The 21,608-nt window shown below is 45.3% G+C and overlaps 1 protein-coding gene across 2 annotated transcripts in view; it reads left to right on the forward strand.

The window, feature by feature from the left end:
* Positions 1-818: 818 nt before the first annotated feature.
* Positions 819-21,608, forward strand: part of LOC142560205 (uncharacterized) — a 147,482-nt gene continuing 126,692 nt past the window's right edge. Inside the window, exons 1-2 of one of the 2 annotated variants that reach the window (XM_075672133.1) lie at positions 819-1,453; positions 3,403-3,503. Coding sequence is in view for 1 of the 2 variants with exons in the window: in XM_075672135.1 (XP_075528250.1) it covers positions 1,410-1,453; positions 15,911-15,993 (127 nt within the window). In the remaining variant the exon portion in view is untranslated. Of the gene's footprint in view, positions 1,454-3,402; positions 3,504-15,910; positions 15,994-21,608 lie in introns of both variants that reach the window. The other variant, XM_075672135.1, reaches the window with a different exon arrangement.

Here is a 21,608-nt window from a genome sequence, read left to right on the forward strand (position 1 = left end):
TTTACACCCTCTGGGGCTTGTCCCACGACAATAATCTTCACCTGCCTTGCTTGCGTTTCCTTTCTTGAAAACTCAGCGCTCGCTACTTTCTTGTCGAGAATGCAGCGACACGTTGATAACGCCCAAGCCGTTCGTGTCTTGGAAGTACCTCAAGTAAGAATCTTAACCAGAAGCTACACCGAAAACACTGAGAGCCGCCATTCTCGCATTCACGGACTCGGCGAAGCAAGCCAAGAAAGAGCTGTCTGTAGAGTGCATCGTCAAAAAATCACCGCCCCTTCCAGTCCGTGAAGATGGTCGAACAGCGAAGCTGTGTTAGTTACACCGAGTGTTGCACCATGCAAGTCAAACTTCGCAAGTAGTCTATATTGTAAATCTTTTGTTTCACCATTCTTTCACCTCATTTTCGCTTTCGCGTGCTTCGCGTGGTGAGTATGCTTTAGGAGTGCTTTATTTTTTTGCGGTTCTCCCAGTATTTTTCTTTTTTTTGTGTGCGTGAGGTTTCTGTCTGTGTCTTGCCGTTCTTCTGTTTGGCGTGCAAGTTGCTCCGTCCCTTTCTGCGCTGACGCTCGCGGTAGGCAGCTTCTTCCCAAGGAGTACACACAACTCGTGGCGTTCCTATAGTTGTAGCTGGGATGAAATGTGCGGAACCTAGTCATCCAAAGCTCCGTATATCGGGCGCAAGGCCCACCCCTGGAGATGCGGGCGCTGCAATCGTTTTGACAATTGGCTGGATTGGTTTGACGACTGACGTGGCTGGCCGGCGCTTCTTGCACCAGCTAGAAGTGCCGTCAGCGACGCGCTCCTAGTATCGCGTTTCAATCGCTGAGCACTGTTCGTTGGCCGCAAACCGCCAGCATAACACTTGTTCCTTTCGCAGCAGGGTTTAATCATCGATAAATTCGGTGCCGATCTGGCTCGATCACCGAAAGTGCACCGTGTAACAACCGTATAAAATTCGCGTGTAAGATAGCATTCTCGCAGGGGGGGAAAGGCGTCACTCCAACCCCTTTCCCCCTGTTGAGCTCTTCCCTTACTCGTCCGCTAGGTCACGTGGCCCCTTTTTAGCGAAGTCCGACAACGACGGCACAGTGTCCGCATAAACAGCTTCGCTGCAGAAGCTCAGCAAGCAGCACCAACCCGGCGATGTCAAGATAATCGAACGTGCCACTGGAGAGCTGCAGCGAGCTTTGGTTAGAACATCGCGTCGCCATGATCACTGCGTCGCTCGCCCTACAGTGTTTGCGCGTGTTAGCGCGATTCGGACAAAGACGGGAACTTCACGACGTGCGGCCGTTACTTAGGCTGCCCATGAGGGAAGCTCGCGTCACAAACGAGGACCTGTAGAGAGGCATCACTTTCGGACCAGTCGCTGAGGAGGCCTACAGCGTTCATCGGTGGGAGTCCCGATGCCATCGTCACGTGTATGTGCTGCCCGCCGAGGCTATCCGAGGTAAAGTGCCCGAGAAGTTTTGAAAGGTCCGTGCAGTCCGAGACCGTTTTTCGATAAAGGCGCAATGCACCTGAAGCAAAACAGCAGATGCTTTTGTCAAACGCAGGTTCAAATGGCTGTCACGGATCTTACTTTGGCTGAAGTCTCTGTGTATGTAAGCGACGCAGAAAACATGACACTGAGCGTGGCTTTCTCCCGGGAATACTTTGATGATGTGATGATGATGTTGAGAGGACAATATCCTTTTTTGTTTCAAGCATTACGTATTTGCTTGAAATGCTTGAGTTGGGAGTATAGAGGTTCTCTTTGTGCTGAGCTGAGAGCAGGCATAGATTAATAAAGAAAGGCTGTGACTGAAGCTAAAACACCTAGTGTCTGATAGGTATAAAGTATATGTGAGTGCACGTATTTCTTCCTTCGTTTTCTTGTGTTAACATTTTCACATCATGCGTGAACCAATCTCACCTTTCTCATGACATGTAGGCGAGTGAGTTTTTCAAACAGCTGGCATATTTTAAAAAACGCAATTGAAAGGGACCCTAAAGATCGAGAAAAGTGATTTCTTCTGTATCAGTAAATTACCTTTCTACAATATAAAAAAAAGCTTGATGAGCTACTTCGACAGTTCCAATTTTATGGCTTGCAGCCATTCTATATATCACCGACGTTACTGTAACTGGCCCGTACAAGCTCGTCTTATCCTTATCACCTTCACTTTGTAGATGAAGTTCATCTTGCTTTGACGCCATCCTACCGGAATTTCCTTCGTTCTAATTACCTGCTCTATGGCATTAGTCAGCAGTACCTTGCTCTTTGGACCGAGGTTTTTGCTTAGCTCTATTGGGGTATCATCGGGTCCTGCTTCAGCGTTATTAGGGACATTTGCTTCTGCTTTTTCAAATAAGAACTTTCTATGTTAAATTTTGATCTCTCAGACTTCCCTGTTGTTGCTGGATCTGTTTTTGATGCTTCTGCGACGTGAAGCCACCTCTTGGCGACATGAAAAAGTTGAGAAATGCGCATATTATTTCTGTATTTTAAGTATTTGCGCCTGCGAAGATATGAAAGACTCGATGTAGGTTATAATTATAGCGTAGAATAGCGTGTCTACGTTTTCTTGTGCGAAGATCACTTTCCTGTCGGCTTTCGAAGCGTCCCGATCAGCCGCCATCTTGTTTGGCCAGGAAAGTGGCCTGGATCGTTTTTGACTTGGATGCTGTCTTCGATAAGCTGTACTTTGCCGTCGATATGGCGAGTATTGGAACACAGCCCTAGCGTATGACACTGCGGCAGCCCGCTTACATCTCGCGCGACGAAATCCGAAACTGGAACCAATGAAGTAACGGCTGCGCTTGAACGCAACAGAACGCTGCATATGCGGTCTCCTGTTTCGAACGCGACCGTGTACAGTGTACTAGAGTGTACTAGGAATATTCTAGGCCACTTTAACCTAGTTTCTCGTATTTCCGGCGAGTATGTCACGCCGGTTTGTCGATGAGAGAATGCACTGCATGAGAACATGCCAGCAGAGAACACCAGTACGGTGCGCAATGATGCAGCAGTTTCACTTTTTTTTTTGTCTATATGGCGCGCTCCAACGTTTACACATGCGCTGCGCATGTCTTCGTCTAGCTCATTTGCAGTGCCTTCGAGATCCTAGCTCATCAACGCTGTTGAAACTAGTTGGCGCGGTGCCCTATTGAATGCCGACGCGACACCGCATTCGTGTGCGGCTGCACGAAGCTTCGAAACTACGGTTAGCATGCAGTTTTTGTTGTTTTTTTTTTACCAGACGCGCGCGGAACGCGGACCTCCGTCAGCGCATGCGCAAGCCGCCGATTCCCGCTTTGGCTCCCGAGCGGGGCAACGATTTTCTGTGCCGGTGCTCATTCGAACCAAATGTGACTGTCATGTAAATTCAAGTCTCCGGCTTCTTTTTCGTTCTTCAGACACGCTTGAAATCTTCTGATGCTGCGACGCCCGGGAAGAAACGAGAATCGAGACAAGATATCTGATTCCGAGCCACGGACTCCGACGCAAACGACCGAATGTGAGTGGCGGATGGGCTGAGGGAACCGCACATTAGTTGCATTAATTGGCATTTGTTTTCCTCGGCCAATTACTACAAATTACGTGTATACTTGAAGCTTCGTAGTGTTGTAAATTCCTGTTTAGGTTATCTTGGAGATCATATTGAAGCCGTAGGTTCTCCGCGAACGTCGCTTCGTTGGGCTGCTCCGTAATGAAATCGTTTTAGGACTGGAATGGTCGCTTGCGCTTGTATACGTTGTGTTGAGGAGTGCACTCGCAGGAAAAAAAAACGCATTTGAACGATCTACACCTAAGTCCAAATGCTCCCTGGTTTGCACGGCAGCGGCCGTGACGAAGCACTCGGAATTGGCGCCAACTCCCGAAACGAGCAGAGTTGCGCAAAGGTCGGCCATTTTGTTCCAACGCTGTGCGGTAAAGCCACTACTCTCGCGTGCAGCAGCCAAACTTAGCACGGCGGCAGAAGTGTATATTGACGCTGTACCACAGATTTATAACTTTATTAATGTCACGTCATGCATTACCTACTGCCACTACGTATGTGCTCATGGACGTGCGTCATTCATGTCATTACACGTCATCCGTGCAGTCCTACATGGATGTTATTCTTGTCAGGTCATTCGGGTCGCGCGTGCATGTCATTAGTGTAATGCGTTAATTAATAATTTATTTGATGATGCCAGAAAGGGTCTCTTATCGGGGACGTTACGTGAGTGGTGGATAACAAAGAACGGCTTTAGTACGCACCTCATGGATGACCTGAAGCATCGGCACCGAGAGCAGATTTTAAATGGGAGATGTTGATGATATGACAGCAGTATGATTGGCAAGCTCCTACTTTACAGAGCAGTACTAAAAAAAAAAGGATTGCTGAAACGTTAAAGTGCATGCGCGTAATGGCACCACGACGTTTGGGTCAACAGTGCTTGAGGTACGATGGACATGAACATATGCGCATTTACCGGGAAGGGGACACTTCCACTATCAGGAGGCGATAGTGGGTGGTGATCTCCTGGAAGGAGACCATCCGATTCCCTCACCGATTCCAGTTTGTCGTGGCCAAAGGCGTGGTTGGTAAAATCTCGCGCGATGGAGCGGGCCACTTCGGTCCCGGAGAGGGAGGAATGCGCCATTGCCCAGGTAATGGCGAAGTGAGTTTCGTTTCAGGATGTTGTAAGCTTCAGGGGACATGCGCCCTTTGGAGAAATTACAAAGGAGTCACTGATTGAAAGCTTGCTTTTTGGAGAGGCGAAGGCCAGGGCTCCCTCCTCCGCACACTCTGTCCTATGGGTTTGAATCGTGCCTCCAGATGTGATCGCACCTCTTCTAGCACGGTCACGGCGTGGGCACTATGTGCGTTATATGGCGATGCGTCTACATAGACTATACATCTGCGTTATTATGATATAGCTTGTGGAGTGCTTGGGCCTTGGCTCACCTGTGGTCGTCGTGGTGGGTGGGGTGCATATTTTTCGGTAAGGGGTGTACACGCATGTCCTTCCAGTATGGATGGTCTATATTGACTTTTGGGTTGTTGGTGACCAATCATTTAGGCAGCTCTCCTGTGCAGCCTTTCTGCTTTCTTTTGTGTCGTGCTTTCGCGTTTCATACGTCAAGAGGAAAACCACATTGTCGAATGTGCATATCCATTATAATACCATTACAACACTGTCCTGAATTTTTTTTTTTCTATCGGCATGCGTCACTTCTGACGTCTCTCCATTTTATTTTTAGGCTGTTTCAACATACGTTATAGGCTCCCTGGCAGGAGCGAGAAAAGTAGATATTTCATGGTTCGAGTAAAAGGGGGGGGGGGCACTTTTTGAGTGATATGGACTGAAAGTTCTACCTGTTTGTGTTACTATGTGCTTTGAAGTTATTTGCTAAATACCTGTTTTCTCTCAGCTTTTATGCGTTATACAAGCATTTAGTTGCTTTTCCCGGTTTCCTCGGTCAGCTATACGAAACACGGTGTCTATATTTTATTGAAGTAGGAGTAGGTCTGAGTGACGCGCGATAAATGTTTCATCTTTGTGAGTTCATTACAGCCCCTGTAGAATGTTACTTGTTCAAGCGTTCCAAGGTGTTATGCTGCCGTTATTCAATATGTTTCCCAGACACCCAAAACAAATGCGCGATGTACGAACTTTAAATTCCGTGGCAAATAGGGAGAATTCTTGTGTAATCTGTTGTGAAAGTTTCATGTACTTGCTTAAAGTTTAGCGTGGTAAATAATTACTGAACCCTCGTTTTTTCGCCTAGTTTTGTTCTTCATACGAGGCTCGCAGTTCGTTTCTCGAGCGTCTCTGGTGAACTAAACAAGGCACCTTGTTCGTATTTGGGGAAAATTAGGAGCATGGTATGGGTAATGCGTAGGCAACCTACCATATAGGTGGGTTAAATTCGACTTTTTACAATAGATTGCGTATTCATCTGGTTCGGAGCGTTATTATAGTATTTTACGAGCGGCGTAGAACTTATAGTGCGGCTCTGGCATAATTACAGCTACAGCCGAGGTCAAATTTTACGAACATAGGGGGACGCATATGCCAGGTTTGTGTGCGATGTTAAACGCATGTTAATCAAACACAGCTGCTCAAAAAAAAAGAAGAAAAAAAAAGAGCCAGCGTTTCAAAGTGTAAAGCAGCTGTTACGAGCTACGTTCTCCAAATTCCCAAGAGAACTCTGCGTTGCAAAAGCATTATTTAAGTGCAATGTGTCGCGAAGTTTTAACTTCTCTCGCCGATTTAGAACCGTTACGAATAAATAATAGACCCCTGTCTGTTCTTTTTTTTGCGTGATACGTATGTTGAGTCCTCCTAGTATCCTCAGGGAACTAAGCGAGGTAGACTATGTATGCTTGGTGCCAGTAAGGACGACTTGATGGGTGATGTGTAGGCAACGTTCAAAGGTAATTTAGGGTGTGGTAATACATTACGTATACAAGCGCCCTAGAGCGTTGAGCGTATCTAACGAAGGGGTTAGGATTTAACCTGTTGCTCTGGCAGAGCTGCATATGCCACCGATATCAAATTTAGCGAAAATGGGTGAAACGCTTTGAAAAATCTCTGTGCGAAGTTAAGTGAGTTGGATGAAGCACAGCTTTCGTAAAAAAAGTGTCCTAATCAAGCTTTAGAACGTGTGATACGGCCAATGTCAGCTATGCTTCCCATTGTGCGGGAATATCGGTAGGTTACAACAGGTTTATATTTCGTGGAAATAGGAGGGGTGCTCATGGTGTGTTGCTAGAATAGCAGCTTGGGCTTGTTGGTTTTCCATCAGGTGTTAACAGCGCAAGACGCAGAAGTGACACGAGAAGACGACACCACAAGCGCTGACTTTCAGCAACGTTTATTTGAAAGAAACACGGCTTCTCATACCATTGCCCACACGTGTCGCAGTAACGTGATCGCACATCACGTGAAACACGCACTTTTTCTTTTTTTGCACTCAAGATAGGGGTTGTACGTGCAAAAGCTCAGGTTCTTTTTTTTTTTTGTTAGTAACAAGGATGGCGTGCTAACGCATTGGTCACGATGTCTGGCAATCTCGGCTGCTTCAGTTATCTCAAAGTTATCTCAGTTATCGCTTATGGTGTCGTATTCTCGTCTCGTGTCTCATCTACGTTTGGCGCTGTTAACACCAGGCTCATGGTATGTGCCATGCCTGACAAAATTTTTACGTTCCTGGTCCAGTTAGAAGCGCTGCAAATAATTACTGAACCCCTGTTTTCTTAGGTACGTAAACTAATTTTTTTTTCATGCGTCACAAAACGTTCGTAGTTTTGTTTCCCATAGTCCTCGATGAACTAATCAAGCCACCTTGCTTATATTTGGCGAAAATAAGGGGCGCGTTATGGGTAATGCGTAGGCTAAGTTCAAAAGGAGAGGACAAATTACATTTGCAGTAAATTACACGTGCAAGTGATCCGGTGCTTTGTCAATGTGTTTTTCGAACAAAGTAGAACTTATCTGGCTGCTCTGGGAGAACTGGAAACGAAACTGAGGTCAAGTCTAGCAAAATAGAGGGGAGAGGGGCGAAGTAAAATGTCTGCCTGCCTTTTAAGTAAACAACTGCCTTTTAAGGATTCCCTACTATACGTGTTCGAAAGCGTTACATGCGGGCAAGGTTTTCAATGGAATCGTTATATACGGGCAATGTTCTAAAGTGTAATTCCAGGAAACTGAAGCCCTTACTTCAACTGATCGAAAAAACAGCTTCGCTGGAAAATGGTTGGCAATTCTGCAAGGTGAAAAACAGCCGCTGACGCTTTTTTCCCCCTTCTTGTGAATATTGCGAGTCTCTTTATGTTGACTGTACTTTGTTGTGTATATGCTAGACAATACTATTGCCTTAAATAGCGATAAATTTGTGCCGTATACTTATACACCAAGTAGCATTGTTTGCTGAATTAAAATTGCAGCAAATGTCTATTTTTATATGCGCTGTACTACTGCTGCTGTGTGGGGTCAGGTACATTTGTAAGGCGCTAATTGCCTTTCGTCGTTGCAGGCATCATCTTGAGATTTAATGTAATTTCTAAGAATATCTATCTACATTCAAATAATTTTTCGTCCTCCATGGTTCACCATGTGTGACTGATAATCAAGTATGTGGTTGGTAATTATAAAATTAAGTGAACTCAATTGTGAACTCAATATATATATATATATATATATATATATATATATATATATATATATATATATATATATATATATATATATATATATATATATATATATATATATATATATATATATATATATATATATAAAGAAAGAGATGAGGGAGGGAGGGTGAGATGGTTTGCGGTTCGCCCCTCCCACTCGAGAAATAATTGGTACACCAATTATGTCGACATGGGTAATGAGGGCATTGTCTGGTGGTATAGAATAATCTTATGACAAAGGCATAACCTAGCGATTCTACGATGGGAAGCCGAGGACAGTAGAGAAGCTTGGATTGTATTGCTTTTATGTGGAATGATAAGAATAGTTAGATACGATAAATCGAATGGCTCAGTTCTGAGTGGATTCTTATTTAGTCATGATTTCAATGGAAAGGGTCACAAACAGGCATTGGAGTACTCAAGTTTGGGACTTACAATGATCTTATAGGCTAGTAATTTCATATAATGGGCAGAGGTAAGCTTACTACATAAGTAGCTAAGTGCACTGTTAGCAGAATTTGTTTTGTGATTAGTATGAAGTGACCAATTAAGATAATGAGAAATAGGCATATCAACGTATTTAAAAGAATCTGCAGACGTCGTATTGCAATTTTTAATTGTGTAAGTTGGGGTAGAGAAGTTGCGACGGTGGTGGAAGCTAATTAGCGTGCTTTTACTTACACGCGATGTCATAATCAGCCAAGTTTCGCACGATTCTTGCATGTGAAGGAGGTAATTATGGAGAGTGGAAGAATCGGCTGGGCAACACAATCACATATAGGCGAACCAGCGTTGGTCAGAGTAAACGTTAGATGACAGATCATTTATGTAAATGAGGAAGATGAGCGGTCCAAGAATGGTTCTTTGGTGTAGGCAGATAAAACAGAAGAAAGAAGGGGCATAACAAGTGTGATTTTACGTGGATGAATTGTGGACGTATAGTTCGAAAGGTTCGAAAAAAAGGTACGACTGACTTATGCAGGTTTAAGCTGAGTAATACACGGGAATTGGACGGCTTGCCGAAGGCCTTTTCACTGTCTAAGCAAAGGAGATCTACAGGAATGCAGGGACTGTGGAGAGAGTGAAAATCGTTGAGAAAGAGAGTGAGTTGGGTATCTCAAGTGAAGCCCTTACGGAAGCCTTGTTGGTGAAGGAGAAAGAAGTTCATAGTTGACAGGAAATTAGCAACATGATAACTGATTGCGTGGGCCAGAATATTTTTATTGGATTCTAGTAATAGAAGCAGGACAACACTTCTTATGACAGAGCTTAGGGCTTTGCTTGAAAACTGTAATGACTTTACCAATCCTCCAGTCAAGTGGTACAGCTCCTGTTTCAAGCGACTGTTGAAAAAGGTTTAAAGAAACTAGAAATTTGTTTAGTGTTTTAAAGTGTTTTCGCGTTGATGCCGTTCATTCCTGTTGATGATGAATTCTTTAGTGAATCGAATAAATTTGTGGTTCTATGGGGATCAAAAGTTATACTATCCAAGACGGAGTAATTTAAAGGCTTGAAATCAGAAAGGTAATCGCTCGGTTAATTAGTAAATATGGAAGAGAATGCGTTGTTTAGGAAGTTAGTGAATTGTAGCTTTGGGACAGCTGCGCTAGAGACGTCGCAAAGTGAAACGTCGTTGGAGTGGTAAGAATTTATGGTCTCCCAAAAGCGCTCAAGATTCTTCTGTAATAGATGGTAATATGGAACAAAATAAGTGGCGTCTCGTTCGAACGTTGAGCTAGTTAAATGCATTAGCAGCAGCGTGATATTTTATTCATGCATCCGAATTCTCAGAAGCTTAAGCAAAGCGAAATAGCGTGTTTTCTTATTTTAAGGCATTTCAAGGCATTCATGGCATGCCATTTACATCCATGTCATTGATTTATTGCATGTGTGTCATAATTTGTCATTCATGATGTCCTATCATGCATGTCATGGTATGTATGTCATGGGTGCTCGTCATTTGGTCATGCCATGCGTGTTATGTAACGTCATATATGCCATGTCAATGATGTCATGTTACGCGTGTTACGGAAGCTGCGAATCGCTATGATGGTGGCTTTGAAGGAAACGAAAAGTCGGCGGCGCGTCCGTGGTGCTGTCTTCTCCGCAGCGTGGCGGAACGTTTGACATTATTTTAGACCACGTGATGCCGCTCGGCGAGTAGCGGCGCGAGGAAAAGGGAAACGGGGCATATGCAGCGACACTAGCGCTGACTACTTATAGCGGACGTTTCCGCTATAAGTAGTCCGCAGTAGTCCGCAGTAGTCCGCGGACGTTTCCGCAATACTTCCGTTTCCGTTGCAGCAAAGGTATTATGTGGAGCAGCGTTTATCAACATTTTGCGGTGAAGCTGTTATGAGACTAGAAGCGCTCAGAAAAAACGTTATATGTCAGTTTTCATGTTTTTTTTAAACAAGCTGGATCGTAAGCACTCGCGAAGTTTACATTTTAATGAAACGTGGGGCGAGATTTAAAGGGGCGATATTTGATTTGATACGATTGATTTATTTCTTGCGGCGGTCACCAGCCTTGCGGCCTTGGTGACAACTCACTATGTCATGTACATCACATATCTTTTTTCACAGTGTGAGAAGAATAATGCAAAAAAAGAAAAAAATTATCAGTTAAGTGAGTAATAAAACAGCGGACAAGCAAAAAAAAAAAAGCGAAGGCAAAGCTGACCATGAATAACACGACTACACATTCACTCAAGAATAGATGCAAACTTTCATGTGATGTCAGGGAAGAGGTCACTGTTCAGTTCAGTTTCTATATGCAGCCATATATCTTCAAGTGTGCGCATCAATAAGGGGTAAAAAAATTGCCAGTGGCATAACCATGCTGCTGCCGAAAAATTAACACTGGCAGCAAAGTAAAATACACTTGGTTACTGCAATATTAGCAGTGTTTGTCTGGCTGTGCTTTGCCCCTCCAGGTGGCTGCACCGTGCAGGTGACCCACGTTTGCGCCTGCGCTTACCGGAATACCGGACAAGCTAAAGCCCTCTAATAATGCGTTCGCATTCACAACTCATAACAAGTGCTTAGGTGTCCTCGGATTTCTTTATTGCAATTTTTCGCGGTGTTACCACCTTTTTCTTATTATTGCATCACATTGCAGATTGATTTATGGTAACTGTAGTAGACATCGACGATTTCCACGTTAACCGCATTTGCAGTGTTCTCCGTGACCCTTAAATTTTGTGCCATGCATAAGCGCTTCGTCGCGGGCTGGGCAAGGTTGATATGGCAGCGAAGTGCCCACTCATATTGCGAGAGCAATAACGATGTCCTCAGCCACGCATTAGACAACACAAGGGGGTGGCTCTTCTTATGCGTCTATGTTTTTTTTTTTTTGCTATATGCCCGTGAATTCGCCTGTTTAAACTCTGTTTGGGTGTCGCGTGATTGCGCGGGACATATCGCTCAAGGGGAAGTCTATACCAATAACTGCTCTGAAATTTTAAGCTTTTCTTGCTGGTACAGCTATTTATTATATTCAAGAGTCGTTTTTGCAAATTTGTGTATACTCCTCAGTTTTTAAACATGAAGTGTTTGTGCACAACAGCTTTAAACCAGGAAATTCTAACCCAGCCTTCTGTTTTGTCTGATTTTTCATGTTAGCGTGGCACACCGGCTCTGTTAAAAAAAAAAATTCGGCACTACTGTAACACGTGAAGGTGACAGCCTGTTGCACGTTTGGTAGTGTGCCGTCTCGCATCGTCGCGTTGCTGTTTCTCGCGGTTCGGCTTCTTCGGCTTGCGTTCGACGCTTAGCTCCGGCTACGAGCGCTCGTACAGCGGGGTTGGATCTCGTTGGATCTGCTGCATCTTTTTTTTCTGTGAGCCTGATCCGCATGGGGGCCGTGTCTGCTACCCGTGCTTTGGCGTACAAGGCACTTACACAGACATACACTGGGTAGTTCTTTGATTCATGGTATACCAGTGCACTATATAAAATGGGACACACAGAGCGGGTGCATACATCACAAACCTTGAAATTCACTTAACGCAAAGTGTATGCAAGAACCGTAAAACACATGAATTACTGCCGCGCATCCGTGCCGCTCATTCTTGGATTGAGATAATTTTTTTTCTTTGTGATTACCTACTTACCGTCCTTGGGCGATCATTCTTTTAGCCATTTGAACGTCAACATATCACGGCCAAAAAAAAAAAAAAAAGATCAAGACCATTCGTGGCTATAAAAAAGGTGATTTTTAATAAATTAACAAAGCTCTGTATTTTCCTTGACACGTTCCTGAATGATTTCTATAACCGCAGTGTACGAACCGACTGGGACATGTTTATTGCTAAAACCCGTGAATTAACGAAAAAAAAAATCCCTACCTACACTCTTTCCTATAATGATAACGCTTCTTGTTAAAGCACTCCCATTAAGCGTCTTGCTGACAAAAAGAAACGTTTGTACAGATCAGCTAAAACATCCGCAAAGAGTGAAATAATGGCAGCCTAAAAACGCGTTACACATGACTACACAACAGCGCTTAAGCAAGCTGACTTTTTAAAGAACGCATTGCCATCCATGCTAACTACTGATACGAAAAAGTTCTGAGGAACTATTAACCCAAAGCATGACAACACCACAAGCCTTGTTGGTAACACTGGTAACGCCATTCCCGCTGTCGATTGTGCATGCATGTTAAATGACGTTTTTTATGCGCAACTTTTCTAAACGCGCTCATGAAACGCGTTCAGCTGCACAATCTTACGACTATGCCGCAATGTACCCGTTAATAATTAAACCCATCAGCGTAGAACTCTCATCTGCTCCTCGCTGATACTTAATTAGTGGAAAGTCTCTAGAAAACACCCAACACACGTTGTTCTGATATTCTTACAAAGATTTTTCACACTTGCAAACTGCCACTGCCTGCTGATTTGAAGGTGGGGAAGGGGATCCCACTGTACAAAACAGGCGCTGAACATTCCCCATTTAACTATCGGCCTATTTCTTGAACCAGCACATCATGAAAAATTTTCGAGCATATTCTGTTTTCTCACATTGCCAACTTCTTAGAAGCAAACTGACTTTTTTCTGAGTTTCAATGCGGCTTCCGCAAAACATGTGCATGCGACACCCAACCACCATCGTTCACTCATAGACTTGACTAATACTTGACCACTATTCAGTAGCAGACAATTTTGCTAGACTTCGCAAAAGCGTTCGATAAAGTGTGCCATAGTTTATTGATCTACAAACTGCAACAATTAAACCTCGATCCAAAATTCTGTACTGACTTGAGGTTTTCCTCGCTAACCGCTCACAGTTTGTTTCAGCTAACGAAGTAACCTCGAATGTGAGTCCAGTTTGTTCGGGTGTGCCACAAGGCTCCGTGCTTGGACCTCTCTTATTTCTCATTTACATTTACGTCTTACCTTCCTGTGTTTCATCTCAAATTCATCTATTTACTGACGACTGTGTAATTTGTACTGAAATAACTTGCGATGATGTAACCAGGCTTCAAGCTGATCTTAATGCCGCTTCTGCACGGTGGAATTCATGTTTAATGGAATTGAATGTTAACAAGTGTAAATTTATGCTTGTATCTAGAACTACCAAGGAACTACCTGTGTACTCCCTTAATAACGCTCCCATAGATCTGGTAACAACTTACAAGTGCCTTGGTGTTCACATCACATCCGATCCCACTTGGAAGACCCACATCGCGCATGTAATAAGCAACGCTACATCGCTAACCGAATGCTAGGTTACTTACGACGCAACTTTTGCAAAGCGCCTTCTTTATTAAAATTACCCGAATACGGCCAAAACTTCATTGTGCCACGTCATTCTGGGATCTAGATGAAATAAACCTAACGCACTCATTGGAAATGGTTCAGAATAACTCTACTCGTTTCATTCTCTCTAACTATAACAGAACCGCGAGTATCAGTGCCATGAGATCTAGCTTTAACTTACCATCCTTGTCATCACGTCGCAAAATTTTTCGTCTTTTACGTAGCAAACTTATTTCCCCGCCTCCATATGTATCGGCCAGGATATAGATCATATTTTTAAGGTGGGCATTCCATTGCATATCCATCGCTTTTTTGCAGTCGTTTCTACCGCGCAATTCCAATGAGTGGAATCGCCTCCCTGTCCCTCGATGGTCAGGATCGCAAATCACGAATTATTCAAGAACGTCATAGCTAATACTATATGACTAGGAACCTTTTTCGTCACATTGTTCAACCCCTACCTACGAACGCCATAGCTAACTTTGTATAACCAGGTGCAATTTGCAATTGTATATATATATATATATATATATATATATATATATATATAACCCACAACCTTCGCGAAATGCGAAGGTTGTGGGTTCGGTTCCCACCTACGGCAAGTTGTTTTTTCATCCACTTTAATTTCCATTAACTTCTCGCTTCTACATTCCATTTATTAAGCACAAGTAATTTCCCCTATGTTGTCCTTGGTGTCAGTGTTTGTTGGCTTCTCATAATCTGACTAATAAATATCGGGCCCCTCGGTTAACCCCCTTTCTTCTTGTTTATATATATATATATATATATATATATATATATATATATATATATATATATATATATATATATATATATATATATATATATATATATATATATATATATATATATATATATTGTTTTGTATTAACTTCAAATTTTTTTTAATTTATCCGTTTTGCTTGTAACCACTCCACCCTATAATGCCGTAATGGCCCTGAGGGTATGCTAAATAAATAAATAAAAAAAGCACTAGCGGTTGTAACGCAATTATCTGATTACTTTTTGATGCGAAATACCTAGGATACCTATATCTTAGCTTTCGATTTAATCATTTAAACCTATACGAATCCACCGTTTGTGTTGTCTGCGTCCTCTGTTTGCGTCCAGTGTATACTGCGCTGGTAACGTGAATCAAGAATCTAGCAACCAACTGGCCCGTTTAAGAGCTGGTCCACCCAATGTAAGTAATGCATTGCTTATATTGGGTGGGCCTGCGACACTTCATCGTATCTCCGCTACTCGAAAGCATTGCCGCTTTCCAAATCTTCGGATGGAGGCGACTCTTGACTCAAAAAACACAGTTAACTTTACGGTCTACCACATTCCTTTCACTTGACTCGTCGATGTTCAATGAACTACGCGTCTCCAGCATAAACTTTAAGCGACTGCCATATATTCACGTATTGAAATTGCTGCCTTTCCGGCGGTTGCGGTCACAGACACACTGGACGTCGTTTCCAAGATGAAGTAGAACCATTTTTTTTAAAATCTCGTACCTGGGGTGGTAGTCTCTGTGGGCATTGTAAAAATTCCGCCATATTGTGGAATTCGTCATCTTGTCTGTTCTGACTGGCTGAGCTGCTACGGCCTTCGACTAGCTCGAAACGATTCCTTTGTAGCATTTGATATGACGGAATTGGACGAGTGTCCAGACTAGCGCCCTTTGCTATTATTCAAGTAGTCTAATTGAAACCGCGAAGAAATGTTTTCGCTGTTGACACTACAGACAAGAAGGTTCTCTCCAGCTACTCGTCAGTAGCAGCGTGTAGCAGCGCTGCCGAGATAGTCGGCCGCGGCATTGCATCGTGCATGCAGACAGCAGTTCATCGACGGAAAGAGCGACAAGAGGAAGCATTTCATTTTTCTGGTGAGTCACAGCAGATGCGAACACTCTTACAAGATTGCGTCTGTTGAGTCAAGTGACCGACTTCTTTGCTGTTTGTCGCAGATTCTTGGGCTGCTTAGACACACTGCCAAACGCGGAGGACCGATGTCTGGCGGACAACGAAGCTTCGTCGCAGACGACCCAATGTGAGTTACTGATCGGCTAAGCCTCGCGTCAGGTCTGAACCGTGCTCTGGATGCGAGTCCGCTCATTGAAAAATCAAGCTATTTGAAATTAAGCTTTTCTAGCAACTTGCTGTAAATGATGTACTTCAACCTTCGGAGCATCGAAAACGTGTCGAGGTTATCTTGGAACCTGTGAATGGGCAGGCCAACTTACCAGCCAACAGCGAAACCTTGTTTCGATGCGCGGGCAGTTACAGCTGGGGGGGGGGGGGGCACTGAAATGACGCACTTGTACGGCTAGTCATCTGAGACATACGGCTTAAGTTTAACCTCCCTAAGCATATTGTGCCGCCTAATGTTCTTAGTATCAGGACACAGACCCGAAATATGACTGTCCGCCATAGACATCGGTGCCGGGAACTTAGGGCACAATGTAGAGTTGTCGCCTGCAGATCCGCAGGCACAGTTGACAGCAGGTGTCAGGGCTACCCCAACTTGAAGACACACATGTCGGTGTGAATGGTTCGTTGAAGAGCGGCACGTATGCACACATTACCACATACTCAGTGACGCAGGTTCGGCCGATAGTTGGTTTCGAACCCTGTTACCTCATCACAGCAGCCCGATGCTCTACCCATTCTTGCACTGACTACCCAGATCCAGGTAGGCGGGAAAACAGATAGATGGATGGATGGATGGATACTCGATTGGATTTGAACTCCCCGATCACGTTTGGATCCTTTCCGCATCTCGCACAAAGAAGTCACTCGCAATCGAGAAATTCGAGTGCTCTGCGTGACTGGGGTATACCTCATGGCGGCAAGGAGACAATGGACAAGTGCCCGAAAAGAAAAAGAAAAATAAAGAAGAGAGGTATCGTTAACGTCGAAAGCATGCGTTACCTGCATCGTATACCATCGCGAGAGAATAAATCTACGCCGCCCGTCGATACCCTCTCCCCGGAACACATCGACGTCGACTAGGAGGGCTCGATTCGCGCGGTGTCCATATTCCGCGCAGCTATATGCGCCGCGTAAAATACTCGGCGCGTCGCAGCGCGAACCGATCTCGGACAATAGGAGAAAGCTTCTTGACGATTCGCCACGGCCGCTTGAGATGAGGAAACCGGCGCACCTTATATGTACGTAAATGGGCGCACCCGGGCACGATAAATAATCCGCTTTGGAGAGAGCGACCCATGTCCGCATAATACACTTGGCGATGATGAAGCCGCATCGCCGCGTGCCTGCGGTGTCTGTCGACGCGCCCCTCGCATCGAGAGGCTTCTTCGTCTTTTTTTTTTCCTTGCCGACGTATACCGGCGTGCGACGCTTTTGTTCCGACCGAATTACGACGACTCGCCGGGGCTGCTATAGGCGGGAAGAGGGTGGTATGGCTCGCCAGGATGAAGGCAAACGCTCGCGATCCGCGCACATAAATAACGTGGCAGGCCGGTATAGTGTCGTCGTCGTCGCCTCTGCGGAGCTCATAGGCGGGTGCGCCGTGCCGAAGAAACCTTTTGCATTTAAATTGGTAATCCGCGCGGACGGCGCGAAAAAAACTCGCCGCTTGCGGCTGACAGCTGATTTCCATGGACAGCGCGCGGAGCGCGCCCTGGCGGACGCCGCCGCCGACGAGCCTAAGCGCGCTTCGTTCTTTCGCCGACGTCGTGTCGTTGCGGTGGCTGCGCCTGGCTTCCTTTGCGGTTATACTTTGTGCACCCGTGCGCTTGGCCGCCCCACGACAATGCGATCGTGGCAGGCCTGCCGGGTCCCCGCCCGCAGAGTCGAGAATCACTTCTCTTTGCTTCTTGGCTTCGAAGCCGCCACCCGGCGCAACGAGAACGTGTCGGTGTGTTTGCAGCGGCCGCCGCTAGGGGGAGTGAGGTGAGCCGTCACGTGACCGACAAGGCTAGCGGGCGGGCTCTGGTGTATGCGATGAGACGGGCGTGTAGCTCCAAGATGGTAAGAAAGAGAGAATGGGAAAGAGTATGCCATTACCGTTTCTCTCGCTCTCTATTTTTTTTTTTGTCGAGATATAGTCTTCACGAGTGAAATTCGAGCCAGGAACCGTTCCGATGGGACATCAGAAAAATTTCGATCTCTCCGATCTCTTGCCTCCCACACGTTTATAGATATCGAAACTTTGGAATAAAGCAGAAAAAGCGCGACACAGGACGAGTGAGTAAAGAGCACAGGACAGCGCTCTGTCCTGTGTCGCGCTGTTTCTGTTTTATTCCAATGATGAACAAGCCAGCCCCTTTGAACACACTGCTAACATAGAAACTTGTTCGCAGAAGGACGAGACTGCTATGGAGGTACAGTAGGAGCTATTTTCCAGACTTGGGTAAAAGTTCTCGCATTTCGTGCCTCACACCTCTGCTGCTGTGGAAGTTAGCACATTGATCTGATTGCCTTTTGTTTCGTTGTTAGCTGGGATAAGCTCGACTCCTATATTTGCTTCAGCCAACAACGTTTTCACACTTTGATCGTTGGCCTGCTTGTATGAATTATAAGGCAGGGCTAGGCAGATATAAGTGCCAATATGAGTTTGATGATGGCCGGAGGGGGATGAGATCACTGCAATGCCATTGCTGCGCAAAGTTTAACGATGATGAGAAGCGAGCTGTACCGTATAGTTGAAACGAGTCACGTAGGGCTGAAAACACAATGGTCCGAAGAAAGCGACGGTGAAGGCTGCACGAAGAAGACAATGACGTTTTTGATTAGGTGAAGAGAACGCTGTACGACGGAGACGACGGCGAAGGGGCTAAGAGAAAGACAGTGGAAATCCTGCTACGATTACGGGAATGCTGTCCGAGAAAAGCAACGGCGAAAGATGCTCGAAACAATGGCAGTCGAAAAAGGAGATAACGGCGAAGGCAACTCAAAGACAAAATGACAGTCTTGTTATCAAAGCAAAATTAAATTCTGGGGTATCGCGTGCCAAAACTGCGATATGATTTGAAGAGTTCCGCAGTGGCGGAAGGATTTCGACCACCTGGGGTTCTTTACCGTACACAGACGTGCACCCAATGCACGGTACACAAATGTTTTTTTTTTTCATGCTCAGCAGTGCAAAGCCATAGCACCTTAGCCTAGCCACTGAGCACCCATGGCGAGTAGAAATCCTGTTATGATTACATGGAACGTTCTACGACGAAAGCGCGCGCCGGGAAATGGTGCACAAAGAAGAGAACGGCTGTTCTGTTTTCACTACCGGAATGCTGTGCGACGAAAGCGACGATGACTCGGAAGACAATGACAGTCATGATTATATTTTGGGAACACTGTGCGACGAAATCGACCACAAACTCGTCGGCTGCTCGTATAGGCAGTTGCAGTCGTTAAGATTACGGGGACTCTCTATGACGAAAACGACGGCGAAGGCTGCGCTGATACATTTACAGTCACGTTATCACTACCCGAACGCTTTACGACGATAGCAAAGGCGGAGGCTGCATGAAGGCAGTTACTGTCGTTATGATTACGGAAACGCTGTACTGCGAAAGCATCGGCGAAGGCTACACGAAGTCAGTTATCGTGAATAAAAAAAAAATGAATTCTTGGTGTGACATGCCAAAGGTACGATATGATTATGAGGCATGCGGTAGTGAATTAATTTTGACCATCTGGGGATCTTTAACGTGCACCCAACGCACGGTACACGGGCGTTTCTGCATTTCGTCCCCATCGAAATGCCGCCATGGCCGGTAACCAATCCCGCAACATTTGTGCTTAGCAGCGTAACGCGATTACAAGAATGCCTCTCAACAAAAATGACGGTGGAGGATGCCCAAAGACCATTACAGTCGCGTTATGATTACGGGAACACCGTACGATGAAAGCGACGCCGAAGGCTGTAGGAAGGCAGTTACAGTCACGTTATCATTACGGGAACGTTGCACGATGAAACACTCCGAAGGCTGTAGAAAGGCAGTTATGTTTTGAATCATCACTTACAGCGCATACATAGACGATGGACAAAAAAGGACGACGAAGACAAGCGCTGACTTCCAACTGACTTTTATTTTGAGGAGCACGCACGCACGCACGCACGCACGCACGCACGCACGCACGCACGCACACACATATATGTATATATATATATTTTTTTTTTGAAGAAACCACTATCTTAGCTAGGCATTCTAATGAATGCACCAGCCTTATCATTGAAGCAGCAGCGATTGCCGATGGTGGCACAGTTAGCAAGCCATCAATTGCATTGACAGACAAAGAACTGGTTTTTCTGAGGTCGCACATGCGCTCTCGTTCATCTTAGGTTCATTTTGAATGCATACTCATGTCGAGTTGATGCTTTGTAGGGGGCGCTTTTGTCTTGGTGTCTCAGTACATATATATGTTTCATTCCTAAAATAAATATCAATTGGAAGTCAGCGCTTGTCTTCGTCGTCCTTTTTTGTCCCTCGTCTATGTATGCGCTGTAAGTGACGATTGATACCATGGAATACCAACTAGCCCGTACCCAAAACTTGTTTCAGTATGTTTTGAAGACGGGAACGCTGTACAATGAAAGCGACGCTGAAGGCTACAAGAAGGCAGTTAGTCATGTTGTCATTACGGGAACGCTGCACCATGAAACCGACTCCCAAGGCTGTAAAAAGGCAGTCAGTCATGTTTCGAAGACGAGAACGCTGTACAATGAAAGCGAAGCCGCAGGCTACAGGAAGGCGATGACAGTCACGTTATGATTACTGGAACGCTGTACGACGAAGGCGACGATGAAGGCTAGCTATCATTTGCTTATTTTTCGATATTGTCATGCAGGATGCGCCCTTTGTGGCTCCTGGGGAACTAGATGGACAACATTTTATTTATTGCCTGCGTGTATAACTCTAATTTCCGCATTGTTCATTTTATGCCGCTGCGCTGTTGCCTACGTCATAGAGTCTGTCTGCAAGTGCGTACCACGTGTTTTGCTCCATTTTCTCCCACCTCAGTATATATTAACGGAGCATTCGAAGCCCGTAGCTAGGGTAACCTCTCAGTTAAGTTTACTCGCTCTGTGACGTAACGTACTTGTTGATCTATATGGTGTCACGATGTGAAGAGCAGTGCGAAAAGACAAGGACCAGAAAGAAGGCGACGAAAACAGAGCGCCGATATGGGCTTGTTGGTTGTCCATCTTGAAACGAACGAGCTGTGTTGCTTGGACAGGAAATTTGCGCACAAAACTATATATTCACGGGCCTATTAGCTGCATCATGTGAGAATGCCGTCGGCTGTTGCGGCGCCTGGGCAGTAATTATCATTCTTATCATCATTATCCCAGAATCTCCTCAATCAATTTCTTGTTTTTATAGCGTCAGTCGTGCAGGCTCCAAGTCTACCGATTCCGAGCCCTCTTTGCTTAGCCGGGTAGCTGGCGTCAATAGGTGGCGTCTAATGAGTGGCGTACTCGTCATCTATAGCCGCGTTTACATGAATGCGACAGAATGCGACAGAATGCGCCAGTAGCGCATCACCTTTCCTATTGCATCACGAGTAATGCGATGCGCCAGCATTTACATGTAGCGCATTACCCTTGGTGCGATGGTGGCGCGCGCGGTGTGGCACATCGAAGGCAAAGCAGCGCATCAGACGCTTCCGGCGCTGCGCCGCAGCTCGGCGAGCGTC

Source organism: Dermacentor variabilis, chromosome 10 (assembly GCF_050947875.1).
Source record: "Dermacentor variabilis isolate Ectoservices chromosome 10, ASM5094787v1, whole genome shotgun sequence".
Classification (NCBI taxonomy): domain Eukaryota; kingdom Metazoa; phylum Arthropoda; class Arachnida; order Ixodida; family Ixodidae; genus Dermacentor; species Dermacentor variabilis.